This window comes from Mercenaria mercenaria, chromosome 14 (assembly GCF_021730395.1).
Source record: "Mercenaria mercenaria strain notata chromosome 14, MADL_Memer_1, whole genome shotgun sequence".
Classification (NCBI taxonomy): Eukaryota; Metazoa; Mollusca; class Bivalvia; order Venerida; family Veneridae; genus Mercenaria; species Mercenaria mercenaria.
Window position 1 is genome coordinate 67775215 of NC_069374.1, and position 24902 is coordinate 67800116.

The 24902-nt window shown below is 34.5% G+C and overlaps 1 protein-coding gene across 1 annotated transcript in view; it reads left to right on the plus strand.

Annotated features, from left to right (window-relative positions):
* The first annotated feature begins 9484 nt into the window (after positions 1 to 9484).
* The window catches only part of LOC123527747 (neprilysin-4-like), a 48218-nt gene continuing 32800 nt past the window's right edge, over positions 9485 to 24902 (plus strand). The window contains exons 1-2 of the mRNA XM_053523786.1: positions 9485 to 9729; positions 13458 to 13560. Coding sequence (XP_053379761.1) covers positions 9714 to 9729; positions 13458 to 13560 — 119 coding nt within the window. The 5' untranslated portion in view covers positions 9485 to 9713. The remainder of the gene's footprint in view (positions 9730 to 13457; positions 13561 to 24902) is intronic.

A 24902-nucleotide genomic window follows, 5' to 3' on the forward strand; every position in this document is an offset into this window, starting at 1 on the left:
TAAAGAATAAAGTAGTCTGATTCGTTGGCAGAAAAATAAAAGAAGTTCAGTCTTTGATAGAGAAGTAGCCTAAGGACAAAGCTCATATAATGAATAGGATATAAAATAAATAAATTAAGTTATTCACGACTTTGATGCCAGTGCATTAACTATATACCAGGAACTTCACGATCTATCACAGAAAGATAATTGGAGAACTTTTCCATTATCTACCTAGATCTATCAATAACCCATTAGTTGCATTGTACTCTCATATAATTCAAAGAAAGATTTATAAGTAACCGGAAGTAATAAAGGTACTTGGTCACTACCCCTGATGTGGAATGTCCTAATTTTATTTGTTCCAATATGATGGGATTTCTTTTTCTTAAGACTGGAAAATTGAATACAGCATGTTTGTCATCACGGACACTTGGGGTTTGAATCCCCCGACACACCCTCCTCCGCCCTTACCAACTGTATGCCAATATTTTTAATGTACTGAGCATAGATGACGATCATAAAACGGATTTTCTTACATTTTCTGCATGTTTTTAGAATGAATTTTTTACGATCAATGCCCTTTAAAAGTAAAAATGGGCATTTGTAAAATTGCCACTAGGAAATAGTCAGGTACCAAAATTGGACTTTTATCATAGGAAGTGATGATCTGGTTTAATAAAGTCGTAATAATTTTGGCACACGGTTTATGACACGCACGATACAAAGCGCGGGTCCAGCGCTAGCAACTGTTTCCAGTGTCAATTTCACAGATAACCATCTTTCCTTTTTAAGAGCATTGACGGTGTAATTTTTTTAAGACATGCTGTAATTGTAACAAAACCCATATTATGATCATCGCCTATACTCAGTGCGTGTTAAAATGCTAAAAATAGTGGCTAACATTTGGCAGGGGCGGAGAAGGGGGTTGGGGGCCTGACATCAAGTGTATGTGCTTGTCATATATTTTATTAAAATGCAATCTTAAGCCAACCTGATTGTAAAACGAGAATAATTGCAGTCCTGTGATTACTTATTGAAAGTTAATAACATATTTATTGAAGAGAACTACAGCTGAAATAAAATCTTTGCATGCTTTATTTCATTTCAATGAAAAGTAGAAATCTAGTAGAGTGTTCACAGTTAAAACATATTTAGGAAAAAGTAATTCAGCAAATTTTTAAAGATTTTTTTTGTATTTTCCTACATAATTTCTTCCAATTGCACTATCCGTACTCCAAACATTCGATGGCTTAACGAACTTCGAAAACTGAAATTTCGTTTTCTAATTAGGGCATTTCTTGTATTACTTTTTGAGATTTCTTCTGATATCATTATAACATTACGCTTAATGAAATTCTTTTCACCGAAGTAAATTAAATAGGTTCACCTATTCTTTCCGACATTATTTACAGGTGATATTCTGGAATAAAGAATTATCTCATTTTCGTCATTGCCATAAAAAACTTGTTGAGCATTAAGATAAAAAAAACCTCTATCATATTCTAAATCGGTTTTTAAATATGCACATCGAATTTTGGTGTAATATTCTTGTGTTCGTTGGCTTATTGTTGATACACAAATAACTTGATACAAATTTGCTTTTGAGACATGTTGATTTGATTACCTGTTTTTGAGTTATTAGTTTACCTGCTGTACATCAGATCCTTTAGCAAGCAGTAAGAGGACAAGATTATTACTCCAAAATGCAATGTGCATATTTAATATCCATTTAACATATGATAGAGATTTAGTATGCTTAAAGAATGAAATTATATCTACATTATCTGTTTGCATGTAATAAGCTTAGTTTACCTTTTTGTTCATTTCACTGCTCAAACCTCGATACCTATCTACATCAAAAGATTTGTGATGACTTTGTTTCTGTCGGAAAATTGCTGACAGCCTATGATTATTGTTATGATGAAATAAAGCTGCTAGTACACTTTGGTTTGTATGGTCCCGGCCGATGAGCATTTTAGTAACGATATAACAGAAGACAATGTGACTGGTGTTAATAGATACCTAATTTTGATTCAGCATGGGAAGTTATCAGTTACTAATGAAGTGTTATATCAAGCACAGGTTTCGTCTGACGGCAGGTGTCGAGGGATATCGCTCCTTGACAGTGTTGTTGAGGTTGCTGACTTATATTACTTGCCTCTCAACTTGTTGATTTCGAGCCCTGCTCGGGTCGTCATGTAAAATTCTGTCAAACTGTCCTATGGAGATTCCAGCCCAAAAATATTCTTGATGGGGCACTCACCACCCTAATTTGAAAGTAGCCATATGACCATTGACCTATAATTGTGTCGGTGTAAAATTAAACCAAAAAGATAAAACATAATTACAGACTGGAAAGTCGGAGTGCGTCCTAATTCGTGTAGTGGTTACTTAACACTTAGCAACTAAACCAATATTACCTACTCATTGACGACCAAATGAAAACAGATGGGCCTAAACCATCCCCATAAGCTCAAGACACACTCACAAACTTATCTATGTCAGTAGTTTATGAGAAGCTGAAGACCCATTTAAGAAAACTACTCACACAAGTAATAAAATATCTGCCATTAGCGATATTCATCAGTCTCAACATCTATCGGCTTGAATGCCCGGATGTTAATTGTATTACACCTAAGGCAATGTCTTCTGCTAGACAAGTTGCTAATTCTGTGGGGGAATTGATTAGAAATTAATTACAAATGTCTTAACTCTGCTTTAAAGTGAATGTAATTTACAAGTCCGAGAGATATTGTTCTGTGATTATTTCTTAAAGAGATTGCCGAGAATCTCACGATGAAAGAAATAATAGACGAAATGAATGGCTAAACTATTTGAGAATAGGGCTTCAAAATTACATTTAGATAAAAATGACTAGAGGATACATTGATAAAAACAAAAGCCTTAATTAATCAAATGAAATATACGTTTTTCAAATTAAGAAATAATAAATGTGTCCCTATATTTTATCTGTTAGACCTAATAAAGGGGGCCTCCGTGGCCGAGTGGTTAAGGTCGCTGACTTCAAATCACTTGCCCCTCAACGATGTGGGTTCGAGTCTCACTCGGGGCGTTGAATTCTTCATGTGAGGACGCCATCCAGCTGGCTTACGGAAGGTCGGTGGTTCTTCCCAGGTGCCCGCTCGTGATGAAATAATGCACGGAAGGGCACCTGGAGTCTTCCTCCACCATCAAAGCTGGAAAGTCGCCATATGACCTAAAATGTGTCGGTTCGACGTTAAACCCAGCCAAAAAAAAAAAGGCCTAATAAAATATGGGCAGGAGTTAGCACGTGTGATTTAATTATTCGCGTCCGAAGGACTGCATATATTTTTTTAACTGATAACATTGTTTATTATTTCGATTGTAACAAGGCAAATAATTCGCATTTTACAATACTACATTTTCAGCGTAGATAGGCCTACGTCATTCGGGTCATATGCTGTTACAATTTACCCACATTGTTAAAACTGTTGCAAAGATCTAACGGAACTTTTAGAAACTTGTTTTTTTAACAGAATTTTCAGAAGTATTTATAAACTATTAATCTAACAGCTCGCAAACTATTTATTTACAAAATCATCAACTTTTGTTATTTGACCCAGTGTTGCGAGCTTAACTTTTGTATGAAAAGTCATCATTATGACGTCATACTTTATGTCATACTTTTATGACGTCACTGATTAATCATAACCGTGCTTTATGGCCTTGCACATAGGTCAGCAGAATTTGTATCATAATTATGTTTTTGAAATGTTGTTTAAAACAGGTTGGCCCTGGAATAATTCCTTTGTAATGGAAAAGAAGTAGAATCTCAAGATTATGTTCCAATCGAAGGGGAGGTAAAATCATTAATGTACCAGCCAGCCATATTTTATCGAAGATTCATATTTCTCACTTATCAGACAGAAAAATCTCTATTTTTAGAAATGTTGGAAAATCTTTTCTTGCATACCAGACGGGGATTTCCGGTATTTTTACCGGTGCTGGAAAAATCCATCTTACACCCTGGGGTGTAAGATGACTCTCGTGCTGTAAATGACGTATTACGAACTACATATATGTAGAAGATTTATGTAGTGATTTATATTTTATTTAAAAAACGGAATAAAAATTCAATACCTCGACAGTTCCTATTGGTTCCTGATAGTATATTTCTCGATTCAAATTACGTTATTTTATCAAAAATTCATAACGTTACGCTGCAACTGATAAAACAAAACCGGAACTAAACATTGTTATTTGTTTTGAAACGTCATGACGTCTTTCCTGTTTACGGGCGTTGGTTTCCCGAGCTTTGTTTAAATACACTGCTATAAGAAATAGTTCTAAAAAGAAAGCCGTTCGATTGATTTTATTTCTTGAAATCGGTATGCAAGAAAAAGATTCTGGCACTGGTTATAGGTGCAGATGGGAATATCCGGCTCTCGGGTAACTGTTTAGGCGGTAACTCGGTAGGAACCTCGTTACCGCCTAAACAGTTACCCTCGAGGCCGGATATTCCCATCTGCACCTACAACCAGTGAAAGAATTTTATAATCTCACATGGGTTATCCCACACTCCTATGACGGACTATTTCATGCACTGAATATACATATTATTTATGTAAAAAAATTAAAAATCAGGTACCTTTATCTTTTCTCTCCGTTCCTTATAGTGTATTTCTCGATTCAAAACTCGTTACTTTATGATAAGAACGTACCGTTATGCTACAAACGATAAAAATAAAGTGGAACTTTGTTATTATGCGTCACTGAAATGTCATGACGTCACTTCTGCTTACGGACGTCAATTTCCCGCGTTTTAAATAGTTCCATATTTTCATACTTGTTTTCATTGTTTCTGTTGTGATAAGTGAGAAATAGAATCCATCAATGGTGTCCGGTGAAGATCGAAAATCCAAACCCTCTGGCGCACCGCTCAAGTCTTAAACTCGGCACAGCCTCGTTTAAGACTTGAGCGGTGCGCCAGAGGGTTGGGATTTTCTGATCTTAACCGAACACCAATGACAGATTCTCTGTATTAATGCTGTTTGCTAGATCTATATCTGAATATAGTAAATAATACGTGTCGTGTTAGAATTTGTAGATCTAATCATTGATGCCTACGTCCGGCATAAGGAAAGAGAATGATGTGCATCTGGTTTTGAATAAGAAATGGCACATTGGTTCAACAACGAGAACCTTCTACAATGCATATTCTAATAGGCTGTCAGATTGGTTCAATCGCGGGCACCTCCTGCGATCCATAATTTAATGGGCTGGCATATTGGTTTAACAACAGGCACCTTCTACAATGCATATTTTGATGGGCTGCCACACTGGGTCAACCGCAGAAACATTCTGCAAAGAATATTTAAATGGGCTGCCACATTCGTTCAACAACCAACACCGTCTATGAATCAAAAGCAGGCTCCTTCTGCAAGGCATATGTTAATAGAGTGGCACACTGGCAATGCCTTTTTAACGAGCTGATCGCTGTTACCTTCGTCAAGGCTTACTGATTCAACCGCGTATTTATTCTGCAATACATATCTTAAGGTTTAGCAGTATATCACAAAACAACAGAAATTATTAGTAAATGAACAACATCTTGATAAACAATCTATCCAATACATGTTTTACTGTCCTGTCCCATAGAATTGGATACTTAAAATATTGTAAAGGAGTTATCCCCCTTTAAAAAAGAATAACATTTGTAAAGAAATAAACATGATAAATGTAAACAATTGTCAAAAACGATGTTTTACCTAGTTATGTTAGGTTTAAACACTGGTACATTTTTGCAAATGCATCAAAACGAAGACATATAACGGCTTTTTAAAAACGATGAGTTTTTAAAGACGCTGAGTTGACCAGAAGTGTGGCCCTTTCATGCAGTCCCTTTCCAGAATTCAATACATATAATGAGTAAATTTACAATGGTTTTGTAGAATGATATACATGTTTTATATGTTGTTTAATGTTCATGTAAAACAATGCTTTCTTTCTATGTTTTTGGTGATGTTCAATTTTTTTTTTATTGTTCATGTAAAACAATGCTTTCTTTCTATGTTTTGGTGATGTTCAATTTTTTTTTCTACGAACCTAATTCTTAAAGGGCTGTGACACGGGTTCATAGAGACCTTTTGAAATGCATACCTTAACAGGATGACACATTAGCTGAACAATGAACACCATCAGCAATGTATTTTTAACGGTCTGTACTGGTTCTGTTCAAAGATTTACAGTCAGTCTGCGTTTATGTATTAAACATCCAGACGCTAGGTTTGGCCTTGTATGAGAAAATTGGGAGGTGATTTTTGTTCAAAACGTTGTAAAAGACAAGAAGTAATATTCAGATATGTTTGATTCGCTCAATGGCGGATACTTCAATAAATGGCGGGTATTTCAATTAATGGCGGGTATTTCAATTTCACAATAAAACAAACCTAGAACAAATATCCCTTATTGCGAGGGCATTACAGATGAGACTGGAAAAAAATGTGTCAACTTATTGGTACGTGCCGCTATTTCTGTTGTTGTTTTTTTTTCAAGAGATTGAAGCGTCTTTACAACTGAAAATTTTTCTTAACAGGTCACAATTACTTTGTCTTTTAATTATTTTATTATTGCATATACCTTATTTGATCTGAAAAAAAAAACAACATAAATTCATAATCTTGAAATAGACTAATAAGTTTTTAAAAGGTATTGGTTCTCTGTTTTTAGAATTCAGTTTTAATTCCTTTTAAGCAACTAAGAACAGGGGCTCATCACTGTTTACTTGACATTTTCCATTTCCGCCAAAACGTCTTTCTTCGCCCTTTACCTTGTTTCATCATGTTCAATTCAATTAAAGAAATCCCGCCTTGTATCTTTCTGTGTTGTTACTTCGTTTAAAGAGAAACTGCTATTAGATCAGGAATAAAACTCCTCGCTAAATGCAAGAATGTCTTCGAACGTCGGACGTAATATTAATCAAACATTTTATTTGGACTCTTAAGATCCATTCAAGAAATCGCTTCAGGAAAGTAATAAAACAAGTCTCTTGGGGGCATATACTTTTCGCGTCAGATATCATATGAAATGCCCTGATGTTAATTGCTTTTTCAAATACGAAAATTTGCAGTTCTTTGAGAACACTAGTAGAAAATTACGTAAAAGCGTCTCACGCTGCTTTTATGGAACTGTAATTTAAAAGTTCGCTTATCCAAGGGGCATCGTTTTATGATATTGGTATATTTAAGTAGTTAATTTGTCAGTATTTGGACACCGTATTTGTGCCCTGTTTATAACCTGGCGATGACCTGATAAAAAATCTGTCACTGGTCAACGTAAATTTATAGTCACTATGTGTGGCGGATCATACCAATATTAGACTCTGCCTCTCAGACTCTGCCACTAGACAACGTTAATTCATAGTAAAACGTGTGACGGGTCATTACAAAACAAAACTCAGTCACTAGATAAAGAAAATTCATAATACCTATGTGTAGGTGATCATGACAAAACAAAACACTGTCACTAGATAAAGAAAATTCATAATACACTCTAGATAAATTACTATGTGTGGCTAGCCATAACAATACCACATTTTATCACTAGACAGCATGAGTTCCAACACTTTAAAAAATGGTCTATTTTTTTTTTTTTTTTTTCTATCCTGGAGTGTACTTTGTTGTTTAATTTTTCGCGCATTTGCCTTGAAAGAACGGAAAATACGTATCAACGAAACTTACACAACCGTAGAACAATATACGCTTTTTTTCATGGGGTATTTTCAATATTCAGTAGTCACAATTGAGGGTGCAGTTATTTTAATTATATTAAGCGCGCTATTTCAAAGGGGAAATGCTTTACAATTCTCACTACAGGCAGACATCATAATTTATTCTAAAATAGCAATTTTATCTTTGACCACATTTCGGATCACCACCTACAACAGATAATATTTTCTTTATTATCAAAGGAAACAGGTCTTTGATCATTTGTTCACTAAACATTTTTAATTTAGATATTATCATCCGAAGATGAAACACTTTTTTTGCTAAACGAACTTCGTTGTCAATATGAAGTTGAGCGTAGCTTAGATACATACAATAAATATGTCCTGCGGATCATTATTTTAAGAACGTTATGGGTTTCCTTCTTAACAGTCGATTACTTGGTTTCTATGCTTAATAAAATATCTATAGGATAAAAGATACATTTTGCTATTTAAAACGTGACTAAGGGGAAATAATTGTGTCCGCTTTTAATAAGCAAAGAATAAAAACATATGAGCCGTGCCATGGGAAAACCAACATAGTGGGTGTGCGACCAGCATGGATCCAGACCAGCCTGCGCATCCGCGCAATCTGGTCAGGCTCCATGCTGTTCGCTTTTAAAGCCTATTGGAATTGGAGAAACTGTTAGCGAACAGCATGGATCCTGACCAGACTGCGCGGATGCGCAGGCTGGTCTGGATCCATGCTGGTCGCACACCCACTATGTTGGTTTTCCCATGGCACGGCTCATATTTGACATTTTTTGCATTATGATATTGGATATTATTAAGACCTCTAATAAACAAACATTTAACGCATGACTGTAGGTTTGGTACTCGGTCAAATATGTTGCCGTGTTGTACAGGAAAAATTGTTAAAAAGCCTAATATTATTATTAAAATAACTTTTATTAAAATAACTTTTATCACATCTTTGGCATTTTAAATAATTCTGTGTGAGAAAATACTTTATTTAATATAGCAATACGATGCATCACAAATTCCACAAATGCTAGTTTATTCAAACGACATCTAAAACTCTCCGTTATTCAACAAATAAACAATTAATCAAAGTAACTGAGTCCATTTCGAACCGAAATTGCCTTTGGTATATTTTAGCGTCCTCTTGGTTTGGTATCTATCTGATGTCATTTCTGAATGATATTTTTGACGTCATCTCTGGATGATATTGCTCAAGTCATCTCCGACATATTGTTGACGTCATGTTTATGTTGACGTCATCTTTTAATGATATTTTGACGTCATCTCTGAATGATGTTGTTGAAGTTATCTCTGAGATATTGTTGACGTCATATTAATGTTGACGTCAGAATGATATTGTGACGTCTATTCTGAATGATATTGTTGCTGTCATCTCTTAATGATATTTTCATATTTTAATGTTTTATTGAGTTCCTCTCTGAATGATGTGTTCGTATTTTTAATGAATTGTTTACGTCACCTTTGAAATATTTTTTTTTTTGTTACTACTGGATGAATAGTAAAATCTGTGAAAAGATCCGCGGGAAGCATTGAACGTAACCACCAAGGAACATAATGGCAGACTAGGTTTGATTGATTCTGTTCGTGAAGGGTAATGGGTTGGGTCATTACCCTCACACTCCCTAGCACTGGAATTCAGTGATAAAAACCCCAAAAGGACCAGGAAATATGATATCATCTGGACCAAGAATGGGACGACTTTTTAAAACATCAGACAGTAAACGCTTGAACAGACATTGAAATATGTGCGTCAGTTTAAAAGAATTAACACATCTGTAGCTTAATCTGTGTAAGTTGCAAGTCGTGTTTAAGATGATTATAGCATTTTTAATAAGACGTTGGAGTGCTACATTTAAACTTGTTCCGTCGAGTTTGTGAAGTGTAAATGTGGTTTAGACCTACTAGATAGCGATGAGGTGTAAATAATGGAATAACATTTATATCATTAAAAAACCTTGTAAAGTAAATTGTGACTATTATTATGGGAATTAACTCAGGTAAGTTTTGAGATATAGATTTAACGATTTTTTATCTATGTGTTAATTTAAAATTTATGGATTCATTGTGGAAATAGATATATGTAAATATAACGATTTTTTATGTACATGTGTGTTAATTTATAGATTCAGGTTGTAAATAGATATCTAAAGTAAAAACTGTTTCAGGATGATTTTTTTAATGCTTCAAGACGAAGCAGCAGTACAAATAAAACATATGCATACTCATGTTGTTAGAAGGGAAACTGTTTCATCGATGTGCTTCATTTATGAAAATTATATTTCGCACACCTCTTGAACAGTGAATGCGAAATTTTGTTTGTTTAATTTAAGTATCGTTTTCTGCCGACGAAACTATTCCTTACATGTACTCTTAAAGGCTGTCAATCAACATTTTATAATAATTCATTTAAGGGAATAAAAGTAAATAAAGTGTAAATGACGTTAAGATCTACAAGATAGCGATGAGATATAAACAATGGAATAACATTCATATCATTTAAAACAACTTATACAGTAAATTGTGACTATTGTTATGGGAATTAACCCAGGTAAGTTTTGAGATCTAGATTTATCTACATATGTTAATTTTGTGGATTCATTGTGTAAAGAGAGATATATATAACGATATTTTTATATACATATGTGTTAATTTATAAATTCAGTTTGTAAATAGGTATCTAAAGTTTCAGAATTATTTTATTCAATGTTAAATTACAGACGAAGCGGCTGTACAAATTACGAATATGCATAGAAGGGAAACTATTTCATCGATATGCTTAGAAGGGAAACTATTTCATCGATGTGCTTCATTTATGGAAATTATATTTCGCCGACCTCTTGAACAGTGAATGCGAACTTGTGTTTGTTTAATTTAAGCATCGTTTTCTGCCGACGAAACTATTCCTTACATGTACTCTTAAAGGCTGTCAATCAACATTTTCATAATAATTCATTTAAGGGAATAAAGGTCATTTACATAAAGTTAGATCCCTGTTAGACACTCATGTTTTACTGTCTTATAAAACGAATCCTAACCTGTCCAAACGCGCGCACGCACGCACACATGCACGCACTCTAAAAGCAAAGCTGCCTAATATTTCTTCTGATTTCAATATTATTTCTAGTTAAAGATCTCAAACTAAAAATGTCGGAATATATCAACAATTTGAACCGAACAAGCAGTTTTAAAAGAAGTTACGACATTCAGTTATTTTCAGCCATATTGCTTGGGCAACCAGAATAAACAAAACTATGTTAAAAATAATTTTTCATAACTTCCTAATGAATTTCATGAAGTGTTAATACTGCTCTTTGTGAAATGAAATGCATTTTTTCTAAAATTCATATTATTCATTGCTCAAAGTATGTTTATCACATTTACACTTATTCTTAAAAACTATACCTTGGTAAGGAAACCAATACAGAAAATAATCACAGTTTAAAAATATCGCTAGTGAAAATTCAATGTTTCATCAAACATGCAGTAAGCATTTTATAAGAGTGAAGGATATGATGTTAACGGTAGAAACAAATTTTTACTTGATTAGATTTTCATTAATCATCTTCAAGCCAAGTTTTAATTGTGGTCGTTTTGATTACAATGTACCTTGAGCACTTGATTATTTATAATCTTTATAATAAAAAATTGTTATGTATTTCATTTGCATTATCAAAAGATGCACATTATTAGACATTCACCATAATTATGTCATCGTACGCAATGAGAATTTTCTATTTACATTCATTAATATAAATTTTATTGCCGAATTACCATCAATAACTCCTCAGAATACTTAATTGAATTTCAGTTGCACTTTAAACATTGACACGCTTTTATCAATGTAGACAGTCTCTCAAAAGGACTAAAGTTTTGCTACTGCGTTGGCAATTTGGTCATTACCAAGAGGTTTTCTTCATTGCTAAAGTCAATTGCCTCCGATGACCCATGTCACTGGGCTTGTCATAGGAATGATATGTAATTAACTGCTGAATAGATCGCCATGGATGGTCAATATGAGAGACTGACAACGGCAGTTTCAGGATAGCTATATGTCCTTTTGTAAATCTTACTATACTTGATTAAAATTTTCCCTGCAAGCCTCTGTAGCAGTTTATTGCAAAGGCCAGACAAATGCTGTTTAATTGTTTGTTTAAGGGGTTTAGTTTGATTGCAGCTGTTTATCAAAAAGTAATGGAACAGTTATATATGCATAACTTCTCGCGTGCGGAAATATCCATGCGTCAGCAATCTCTTTATGTTAATTCATATCAAGTAGTAAAATTCTAATTTTCAGATTCGTGAAGCTGAATAGAAATTATTCAAATTTTCATATGGTTAAACTAATAATGTCTTATTCATAACAAGTAATGATTGTTAATGTCGTTGTTATTAATAATCGATTGGTTAAGGCCGTCGATGTTGAAATACTCGTCCCTCAGCGATGTAAGTTTCTTTGTAGACTGCTTCATATAAGGTAAGCTATCCAACTGGCTTACGGAAAGCCGGTGTTTTAGAAGCCAGTTTAAGCACGAAAAACAAAATGACCAAAAGGACAAAAGGGACAGACATCTACTATGAAAAGCTGATTAAGTTGTCATTGTGCCGCAGCAACTTTGAAGCCAAGTAAAATATTTTTATTTCTGTATTTCCTTTTTTTTTCTTATAGATCTAACATAATAATATTATAGATACCACCTTTAAAACCTTGCCATGATCTTCTGTGGAAAGTTTCCATGGTAACCCAGAGGAAGACCGGGACAAGAAACTGTGTATATATCTCAACAACCTTAATAACATCTTTTGTCTGCAATGAAACCTCGCCAACGTCGATTTTATCGCACTGTTATTGCCTTTCGTAGACAAAATTACAATCCAGATTGCTGGGTTAGCTCTCGCCAAATTCATTCTACTTCAAGATGGGAAACGGAATTTTAAGAAGGATTGTTGTTAAGGCTAAAGGTGTTGTAATGCTTTCATTATTTTAAAAAATAGTGTGAGCCAAAGGTGTAATTTAAATATTATTACATGTATGTGCTGGATACTTTTAGCAAATGTCGACAAAAACGTGAGCCGACTCAAACGGCAAAACGGTATTATTCACAACGTCTGTAATATTTTATTTTGTCGTTACGCTGTATTTTGTCTATGACGGTTGGTGTTGTTTATTATTTGAATCAATTTCAATTATGCGCATACTAAAATATATAATGCGTATTTTAAATACAACTCGGTCGTAAAGTACGGTTTAAACATGCAGACTTCTGTTGAAAATATTGAGTTTATTGTTATTGTTGAAGATTAATAAAGGACATAAACTCTTTGATAATATGTTTATAAATATTTGACAACAATAAACACTAATGAGATAGAACAGATGTAAACTTTAGAATAACATTTAAAACAGTTACGATGCGCCTGCGGTCACGTACTATATACAGTGAGAGCTTTTGAAAATAATAATTAGTCTGTAACTGTTTGTTTCAATTCACTGTGTTTCCAACACACAAAATGACTTCACATTAATATTTGCCATAAGGTCCATATCAAATGTGCGTGCAGAGTGAACATTTCGTTTTCGATAGTACCGAGCTGCTTGCTTCTCCCAACTACAAGTCTATTGGATGAGGATATTGAGATTCCAAATTCGGTACCTCGCATGGTTACAAACAATTTTAAATTGATCATTACTAAGTAATAGAATAAAATAATTGTCTTCCAATTACAGAGTTACAGCCCTTGGATGGAGAGACAGAGCAGTGTAAAGAAAAAATGAACGGTGGAGGGAAGCATTACGTGCTCGCAAATGGCGAAACAGTCGTCACTTACGAGTAAGTCAGTTTAATTTCATTGTATAGTTACTGAGCTATGTTGGTTTGCTGAATAAGGTGCCAGCCCAGAAATCGAGAATTTGCAAGTCTTAGAGAGACTGGTTGGTGAGCTGCCAACTAGTTAAATGATAATTTCCTGCCTGGTGCTTGACATTAAAAGCAATGCTGTTCTGTATAATTGAGCCGTGCCATGAGAAAACCAACATAGTGGGTTTGCGACCAGCATGGATCCAGACCAGCCTGCGCATCCGCGCAGTCTGGTCAGGCTCCATGCTGTTCGCTAACAGTTTCTCTAATTCCAATAGGCTTTAAAAGCGAACAGCATGGAGCCTGACCAGACTGCGAGGATGCGCAGGCTGGTCTGGATCCATGCTGGTCGCAAACCCACTATGTTGGTTTTCTCATGGCACGGCTCATATGTAGGTTTCTGTTTTTGAATAGCAGTTTATACTGAGAGATATCCTGCACCTCTGTTAATGGTCAGTTATGATGATTCTACTGTCGGCTTTCTCTAGTAATTGATTTTAATTCATGATGTATTTATTAATTGCTTTAAATATATATAAACCTTAGATTATTTGTATTTATTAGCAAACTATCAATGCATAAGATATTATTTTCAAAAACTGTCACATGAATATTGTCCTCGATATTTTATAATGATAAAATTTGCAGTTTTATGAGATAAATTGGTTTAACCATGAACCCATGAGCATGAGTTAACGGTTAATTAGTCACAATAAAGTCCGACAAAATACGATATTCTGCTCATTTTGAATATTTATTTCAAACCGAGAATATGATTTTCTTATGACCACATTTCATTTTTTTCTCATCGTTTCCATTATGCCTCTGTTTCTCTCTGATTACCACGATATTCGACTACAAAATATACTAAAAACGATGCTAAAATAACACCATAGAACGAGTACATTATGAAGAGTTCACCTTTCGAAATACCATGACTGTCTTACACTGCAGAAGTAAATTTATTCAAAATCAGACTGAAAGTTTTACAAAGACATTTGAATCAGAATACTTCCATAGACGTAAAAGCTTTTTCACAGGAAAAAAGGAGAGAAAAAACTATACATGATAGCTTAAGTTAAAAAATGCAAACCTGTTGATTTTTTAGTAATGACGAAAGTAGCATGAATGCATTATTAACTCATTTAACCCGTTATGAACTCTGGTTACCAGGTACGTAATGTATTGCCCATGGCAAAACAGACTTTTGTTCCCACTATGTGTTACGTTCTTGTTGCTACAAAATATCTTTATAACTAAAAGAGTTTTGCTTATGAGTTTTGGGCAGGTAGGATTTTTTATGCTACCGAAGAGGGAACATGTATAATGTGTCGACGATTCGTCCGTCCGTCCCGCAATTTATGTCCGGAGTAATTTTTAGCTTCCACTGGCGAGAATTTAGCGAAACTTCACAGTAAACTTATCTCTGAAGATGAGATGCGCATACTATCTTCATGTTCCCGACTGATGATATTTCACTGAGTTATTGTCCTTTGATTATTTAACATTAGAATACTAAAGCACCATTACTTGACCGCAGAATTTCTCAGCAGTCTTCCGCTAGAATTCACCGAAACTTCATATGAAGCTTAACTCACAATGCGCATATTATCGTCATGGTCAAGTCGGATGATCTTTCACTGAGTTTTTGCCGTATGATTATTCAACATAAGTAGATTATATCATCGTCTTTGTCCGGAGTTTTCCGCAGCAACCACTTACAGAGTTTCTGCGCTTCACAGGGAGTTTCACTCACAAGAGGAGATGTGCATATTATCCTTATGTTAGTTTAAACATATTTTATTTCATTCGATCAAGTAACATAGTCATTGTGCAATATACATTTATGAAATGTTGGATCAGAAAACAAGCAAGTAAATGCTTATATTAATTCCTTTCCATGATGGAGTTGGCCTAATTATCATTGCACTTATTCGCCCGGAAAGTAAATGTAAATAAATGAGAGTAGTAATTAATTGAAACTTTTGCAAAAATTTAGATCATTACGTAAAAGTTATTATGATAACTTAATCATTGTTATTCAAGTGTGTAAAGTATGTTATATTCTAACACGACCACCAAATAACCTACATACACATCAACGGTTATTTTGCGATAACCCATGCGCGTGCAAAGTAGCGACATCATCCTCTATATATATAGAATGATCCAGGTGCGTAGCACGAAGTGTAGTTCATGTCGTAAAAAGTAGTTACCAATTTTTCTAACACTGTTGATACCAGTATGTCGTGTTGGAATCGAAATAACAAGTTCCTAAGTGTGATTTATGTAAGTTTCCCAGTTTCTTTCAAGAGACGATCTGGGTTGCAATATTGCGTTGCCCCTGTTACAATTCTACCTGCTGCTATCTGTACCACTTCTAGATCGTTTTTAAGCTCATTCGTGCAGTTATTCCAAACGGTGTCTTCGTATTTCAAGAGTGGTCTTATGAATGAAATATACATTTTCTCAAGACTAGTTCTTGACAAGTACGATTTAAGCGATCGGAGTACTCCGATTCTCTGCCATGCCTTATTAAGACACGAAGAAAGACGGGAACACCATTTGGCGTCGTCAGACAAAGTGAGATCAAGATGTTTGTGTGTTTTTACCACGTTTACTTGGATTTGGTCCATAAAAAGGGTTGGATGGAAAGGTTTGTTTCGTTTCCGTGAGAAAACAATAGATTTTGTTTGGCTGGATTAAAAGAAACAAGCCAAAATTTTGACCAGGAGGTGATTCGTGACAAGTCTTCATTTAGAGCAGCAGCAGAGGTGAAAGGATCTTCCACGACAATGTAAAGACTTACATGTACATGTCGTCGGCGAATAGGCAAATGTTGGATTTTATGTCAACAACAATGTAGTTAATGTAGAGCAAGAAGAGAAGAGGGCCTAAGGTAGATCCTTGTGGGACAGCGGCATTTATTGAATATTAATTAGATGAAGCATTAGCAAGAACTACTCTTTGCTTTCTTTCCGATAAGTAAGATTCAAACCAGTTCAAGGGATTGCCTTGTACTCCAAAAGAGGATAGTTTATGTTCCTGTCGCATGATATTCTACATTTAGTTTTCGCTCTTTGTTTATTTAAGTGAAACTTCAAAGGAAATGATGTGTATTTTATCTTCATGTTCCGGTTAGATGATTTTTCACTGAGTTTTGCCCTTTAATTATTCACCAATAGTATACTATAGCATCCTTGCTTGTCCGAAATATTCCTCAACAACGACTGCCGAAAACTCGTAGAAAGTTTCACTAATAAGCGTAAATTCGTACATTATCTTCATGTTTTAGTCGAATGATTTTTTCGCTGAGATATTACCTCTTTGATTATTCAACATGACTATGGTACAGTTCCTTGTGCGGAGTATTCCTCAGCGACCACTTGCTAGAATTCGGCGGACATTTCCAAGCGTAAATGCGCACATTTTCTTTATGTTCCGGTCGGATGCTTTTACTCTGGGTTATTGCCTTTGAGTAATAACACTAGCACAATCCTTGTTTGGAGTATTTCTCAGCAACCAATGCATTGAAAATGCATCCAAATTTCATAGGAAGCTTCACTCTTTGAGATGGTCTAGGCATATTATCTTCTGTTCCTGTCAGACGATGTTTCATTGAGTTATTGCCTTTTGATTATTTAACATTAGCAGAATTGAGCACCATTTTACTTGAGTATTCTTCAGCATCTATTGGCTGGAATTCAGCGAAAATACATAGGAAGTTTCACTCCCAAAAGGAGAAGTACATATTGTCGATGATTTTTCACTTAGTTATTGTCCTTTGAATATACGAAATAAGGACACTATTGTGTCATTTTTGTCTTGAGTATTTCTCAGCAAACACTGACGGGAATTTAGCGAAATTTCTTAGGAATCTTTAGTCTAAGAGGAGACGCGCATATTATCTTCATGTTCCGATCCGATGATATTTCACCGAGTTATAGTCGTTTGATTGCACCATTTCCTGACCGCAGAATTTCTCAGCAATCACTCGCTAGAATTCACCGAAACTTCATGGGAAGCTTAACTCAAAAGAGGACATGCGCATATTATCTTCATGTTCAAGTTGGATGATTTCTCACAGAGTTACTGCCCTTTGGTTATTCAATTTCTTGTCTGAATTATTCTGCAGCCACCACATATCTTTTTCCATGTGGGTACCAAATGTAGCGACGGCAGTTAGTTGTTCAATTCCTTTCATTTTTGCATAAAGGCATACAGACACTAAATAGAAAAATGGCGCGAAAAAAAGGTATTCGCATAATGGCGGATACAAATAGTCATTAGTTTTTTTGCTCTGTAGAACTATTTTCCTTATTTTCTTTGCATTTATTTTGTTAAAATCACATGACAGATTACATGTAGGTAGCATTTTCATAATGAAATAACAACATGACATAATTTTTCATGGAAACTTAGATCATACACCACCACTACAATTTGGGGTCTCATTTTTTAGCTGATTTTGCAGTTTGTGTGTTTGACTGAAAATTGCTTTTATTTCATCAGACATGACCCCCACTTTTCTTTTGATTTTTATTCAGCACTGACAATATTCCTCAAGTAAATGTAAGTTATAGACAATTAAAATGGGTCCTGATGTGTGCTGTGGCCATTGGAAATGGGTCAATTTTATATAGAATAAAGAAGAACAGCTATTTAGTGTGTTGTAACCTAAAGACCGTTTTATTTTATCATTTTCTCTATGACTATGAAAAATTTCCGAGGCTGATAATGAACATGAGCAATGTTTCTATCATATTATAGGTAACATAAGTTAAATGCCTATACGTGTACAGAGACACGTAAACTGGAAGTGAAAAATGAAAATATTTTAAATAAAGACAATCTACCAAAAAATAAACGAACAGTTAAACAACAGAAAAGAAAACGGATAGGAAAAACACAACAGATCTTCAAGCGGATTCGAAATCATACAAAACAGATCTTTTTTTTTTTTGGTTTGTTTTTTTGTTTGCCATGTCGTATATATGTATTTGACAGTGAATAAAATGAAAGAAATACTGACATTTACTTGTCAAATAATGTATTATAATAATTGTTTTTATGCTGTATTAGTTATCATGAAATGACGCGTCTTGGTGTTTTTGTTCGGTACTCACATTAACTTTGGGAATTAGTATCTATGTGAATATCTAATGTATTTAAACGTTTCAGCAGTACAAGTGCGTACTTTTTGAATGTTCCTCGAAAAACAACAAAACCAGGAAGGGAATTACGTGCATTGTAGTAGTATTACAATCAACCAGAACTCTGATAATTGTATTTTGGTTCATATTCAGCGAACCGCATGAACAGGCTTATAGGCGGGAAGATAAAATACAGATTGCTGAAATATAGGCCAAATTCGTGCGTTCTCATTTAATAATAATCTATTCTGTGTTTGAAAAAAGTTTGAAACAATTCCAAAGTATAATTGAACTCAAAGGAAATTTAATAAACTTTCTCACAGTTTCCTGATAGTTTCTTCTGTTACGTGAACTGAGGACAACTAGGTTTTACACGATTTTGGCTCAGTAGGTCTAAAACAAATTATTATCGCATTTCATAATACGGTCACGTAGATACACCTTGATTTAAAAAAAAAACAACAAAAAACATACAGAAGTAATTGTTGAATAATAGTCAAACAAATTGCATTATCATCATTGTACATATACATTCAGGTATCAGTTGGAACAATGTACTTAACCCTTACCTTGCTAAATTTGTATAATGAACTTGTCTATCTTTCAGTTTGGCCATTACTATTAACTGAAAAGGGATGCTCACCAAAAAGATACTGACTGAATGGCGGACATTGCAGGTTATGATCAGACTGCACGAATATGCAGGCTGATCATGATCTACACTGCTGGCAAAGGCAGAATCAATCGTGTCCAGCTTGGTAAGGGTTAAGGAGGTTGAGGTTAAACAGAAGGGAAAACTGTAAATGATTTAAATAGCAAAACTTTTGAGATTATCCAAATGCACTCTCTGTGTGATTTTTTAAAATTTCTATGGAATTTATCGTTGTGCTAATGTTCCCTGCATGCAAACATGTTCTTGAAACAGTATTCTATTTCACTAGCAGATTACCGATGAGAGAACTGTTGTTTTCTTGCTCTTGTTACGAAGTCTTATCAAAGGGTATAATTGGATTAACGTCTGGCGAAGACTTTCGTACAAAGGAAGACAACACCACGATTTCGTTAATCTCTGAACGGTTCATATATTTTCTGGCAAATGTTCCGCCCGATTCAACTTAATTAGATCCATACACTAAGTAAAACCGTTGCTGCCCAGTTGGTATTATACAGAATAACTGCTAATTTAATTTCCAGCACTCTTTAATACTAGTAAAGGTAATGATTACTATGTCTTACTCTTGAGCAGTCAAGTTTTGAAATAATAATTTATTTTTCCTGGGCATTTAGTTTAGAAATTGTAAGTAAATTCTCTTCTTTTAAATGTTTAAATGAAATTATCCCATTTTTTTAAAGTGTGCTGCACGTCAGAAATAATACGGATGATAAATAAAACATTTAAATTCATTACATTCACTACAATGCAGCTCTACATACACGGTTAGGTTTTGTATTAAATTAGCTTTTAATTCAACCAGTTTTGATGAGAATATTTTCTCAATTTATTGATAAAATATTTAAATGAAGTATAATTATATTAACGTTAATTATCATAGTTATTTTGCCACGAGAATCATTCAGTACATTTTACTGTCATATCGACAGTTTACGCCTTTTGACGCTTTTCCAGTTTTAAATATTACGATGCACCGCCTTACATACATTGTGAAACAGTATGGCAACCAACTAGTTGTATTGTATTATTATTTAAGAACATTGTTTATATGGGGAGGAATGTTTAAACGACATCGACGCTAACTCTATAAAGTACCAGGAAGGTATATTGCACCCAAAATGAGGCCATGACAACATTTCTTGATAAGTTGGTGGATCTTTTAAATAAATTTTAATTGCATTACAACACAATAAGAGGATACGAAGACACGACAAACTGACGATTTGTCGTCATTTCCTTTCCGAGTTTTAACCTCAAATGCATGTACAAGAAGACCTCGGTAGTTTGTCGTCTTTCATACTTTGTGTCTTCGCCTTCCGGTACACATGCGCAGAAGAGGCAACGCACAATACTTGACTTGAAACGACCAAACAGTATCAATATCAAAACTGTCAACGAACATTTCAGGTCTCAATAGGTTTCAACTATTGAATGTGCTCATTAATCTGAAATACCTAAAATTCTTTTTAATTCATTACAATGTTGTTTAAAAATATATGAAACAAGAGCTGTCTCCATAGGATGACATATGCCCCCGATGGCACTTTGAATGAGTAGTTATGGCCGATGTTAGAGTTTAGGACCTTTGACCTACGGAGCTGGGTCTTGCGCGCGACACGTCGTGTTACTGTGTCACACATTCATGCGTAGTTATTTTAAAATCCATGCATGAATGACAAAGATATGGACCGGACACGCCCATCAATGCACTATCCTTTAAAGTCTAAGTGTGACCTTGACCTTTGAGTTACGGACCTGGGTCTTGCGCGCGACACGTCATCTTACTGTGGTACACATTCATGCCAAGTTATTTGAAAATCTATCCATCGATGACAAAGATATGGACCGGACACGCCCATCAATGCACTATCCTTTAATGTCTAAGTGTGACCTTGACCTTTGAGCTACGGACCTAAGTCTTGCGCGCGACACGTCGTCTTACTGTGGTACACATTCATGCCAAGTTATTTGAAAATCCATCCATCGATGACAAAGATATGGACCGGACACGCCCATCAATGCACTATCCTTTAATGTCTAAGTGTGACCTTGACCTTTGAGCTACGGACCTGGGTCTTGCGCGCGACACGTCGTCTTACTGTGGTACATATTCATGCCAAGTTATTTGAAAATCCATCCATCGATGACAAAGATATGGACCGGACATGAAAATTGCGGACAGACTGACAGACTGACAGACCGACAGACTGACAGACGGACAGACGGTTCAAAAACTATATGCCTCCCTTCGGGGGCATAAAAAGTGCACTTCTAGTGTATTGTACATTTTTCATCATATCTGATAAAAATATAAAACAAATACAGGAAAATGAATGATGGGGGCTATGTTTAATTGGTGTCCTTATGTATTTTTTTCTTCTGCTGCCTTTGTTGAAACACTGAGAAATAAACCACATGACCTACACAATTTTCACAATATTCACAACATCCTTTTTTATCAATATGCACGATTCATTTCTGACATGACATTACGATTTAACTTACAAACATGCTCAAAATATCAAATATGCACCGGTTTTGTTCGTATCATGTACAAGGCATTTAAAATGTCTTACCAGTTTTTGCATTTTATTTTCAAGTTTAAATATCTCACCCGGGAAGTGCGTATGTCTAAGCGGAATAAATGTACTCTTATTCATGAATAGCAGAAATAGCAGAAATAAGTCATCCTAAAGAATTAGTACCTTCGCACAACGATCCTTATTGTTTGTGTAATAATTCAACAATCGTTGAAGTATCCTAAGCTGAACCATCAAATCAAATATTAAATAATCAAAATCGTTAAAATGTCACATGTGCGTTATGTCTTATATGAAAATTATGTATGTATGCAAAATATGCATATGAATGAAACATTAAACAATAATATATCTATTGCAATCGGAATGGGTTGAACTATTTGTCCTATTATGACCTTTCATTTAAGATACAGAATTTGTAATTAAGAAACGTCAAATATCAACAAAAAAAAATTTAATTTATACAGGCATTTAAAACAGAGATATATTGAAACAATTGATTCATTTAAAACAAAATGAATGCCTGGATATGACAATGCTTTCAGAAAATATATCACATGTATAAAATATTTTTGTAATAATTTGCAGCATTGTTTACGTTCGTACGCATGCCTCAACCAGAACTTCCCGCTTTTACATAACTGAAATACTGTTGAAAAACGGCATTAAACCCCAAAATAAACAAACAAAATTAATAAACTAGAACTTTATGCTTGGATAAATGATGATGGAATGTTACGTATTAAGTTCCGTTCTGATCTGTTCTGTTCCTCTCAACGTGGCGAACTTAAATACGATTCTGTTAAAAAGAATTTGTGTAATGTTGTATATGCCGAGAATTAATGCTACATAATTAATTTCTTTCATACAAATTAATAGCACGCATTTAACTTGTGTGATTACATTATATAGCATGCATAGTTTGAATGTGTTAGATAATTTCTGTCTGATTACTATCAAAGCTCTCTCGACTTGTTATTTCCTAAAAATTAATAAGATTTGCCGCTAATTTCTACTGCATTATGATGCAAAGGATGCCTTGAATTTGTTATTTGTTTGATATAAACCCATAAGTATAAATTCGACGGTATACAAATTCGCCAGTATTGACTGTTCAGAACCGATTTACTCATCATTTTGTTCTTTCACCTAATTTTCATGAATTAATGAAAACGAGAGTATAAAGTTAATAAGGTGGTGAAATGAGACCATTGGCTTGTTCTGTCCTCGAGGATAGTTAATTTATTATATCGTCTTGTAGTATGGCAGCTACAATAACTTGTTGCTTAAGTCAGCCGGCCGCTTAATACAGGTGGCTTCCAACGCATGTTCTACCATGCACAACTATTCTAACACTGAAAACAAATGGGAACGTATGACTTTAACCACATTCGACTCCCAAATTATCAAAACAAAAAACAAAAACAAAAACGCCTCGATAGCCTAGTGGTAGAGTGTCCGCTTCGGGTGCGGGAGGTCGTGGGTTCGATCCCCGGCCGCGTCATACCAAAGACGTGAAAAATGGTTCCAGTAGCTCCCTTGCTTGGCGCTCAGCATTAAAAGGGAAACTGGCCTTCTCTCAAACCCTCGTGGCGATGGATTCCATCAGGAATGAGGTGTCGAGTGTGATTAATATAAGTTGTAGACCTTCCTTCACAATCGACCTAAAATAAATTATGTATAAACTCATTACCAAAAAAAAAGAGAATGAAATGAAAGAATAGGTCAAAAGTAGTTATAGAACGTTAGTTTAAATCTTCAATTCTTAGAAAGTAGTAACAAAACACCTTGTATAGTCCTAAATTGCCATAGCAAAGTATTACATAAATACACCTGGTAAGGCAATTTCGGTCGAAAATAGCATAAAAGAACAACATAATGTACAAAAACATAATTTTCCTTTATTTTTCAAATGTTGCAGACCAATCTTTCACATGAAGTATGCGTGTAAAATTTGTGTCAGACGTTTATTGAAATCCTAATCTGAAATGCACAATTTCATCTTTCTGCTACTTTTCTTGCAATAACGATAAATGTCGCGTAATTACGAGACAAGAAGCTTATTTTCTCCGAATTAATCTCGTCGAATTTAGTATATTTTTAGATTATTTTCTGTTTTATAAACAGCAGATACATTTAAAATTTCAATTTTTGTTATTCTTAATGCTGGACTTCCTCATACGAATTTCAGCAATAAAAGTGAAATGTTCAAATTGAACGTGTTTTTGTATATTTTTTTTAGCAGAACAGAATAGTGCAATTTTCAATAGATTTCCTTTTAAAAGTACAGTTGCTTATAACATGTATATGCAATAATTAAAGACGTCCTCAAAATTCAAAAGCTTCATTCTGTTACCCATGGAGACCTTTTTAATAATTTAAATGCATAAACCCCGTTGCATACTTTTTTATTTTCCTCACCAATATAATGCAGTATATCATCAAAACAAATATTTGATAAACGAACATTATTTGTACTTTAGAGAGAACAATAACCCCGCAGTAATATCTAGTTTTTTTGTGAGGACCATGTTTCAGCTCAGAATAAGACCTCAAGCTGTCCATTATGTATAACAATGGACAGACTTGACGTGTTGCGCCTCTCTTTCTTTTACAATAGACAGCTTTCGGTTTTTCTCCTTTACATTATATTATGTTATTGACTAAATTTGAAACAAAATGCTAATAGCTAAATTTATGCTGCATGGCATACTTTTTGGAAGCCGAAATTAATATGAGTTTTCGCCATGAATACTAAATACATGTAGTAAATTACAGGTGCATTATATCATTATATGTATAGGTTATTAGATTTGTTCGTGTGCTGCAGCGGAGATACAGTGCATATTTCTCAATACAAAACTATATTCATCTTTTTATAACATACGCATCTACACTTTTAATCACTTTGTTCGACTGAAATTAAAATGCCGTCTTTCTATGTACTAT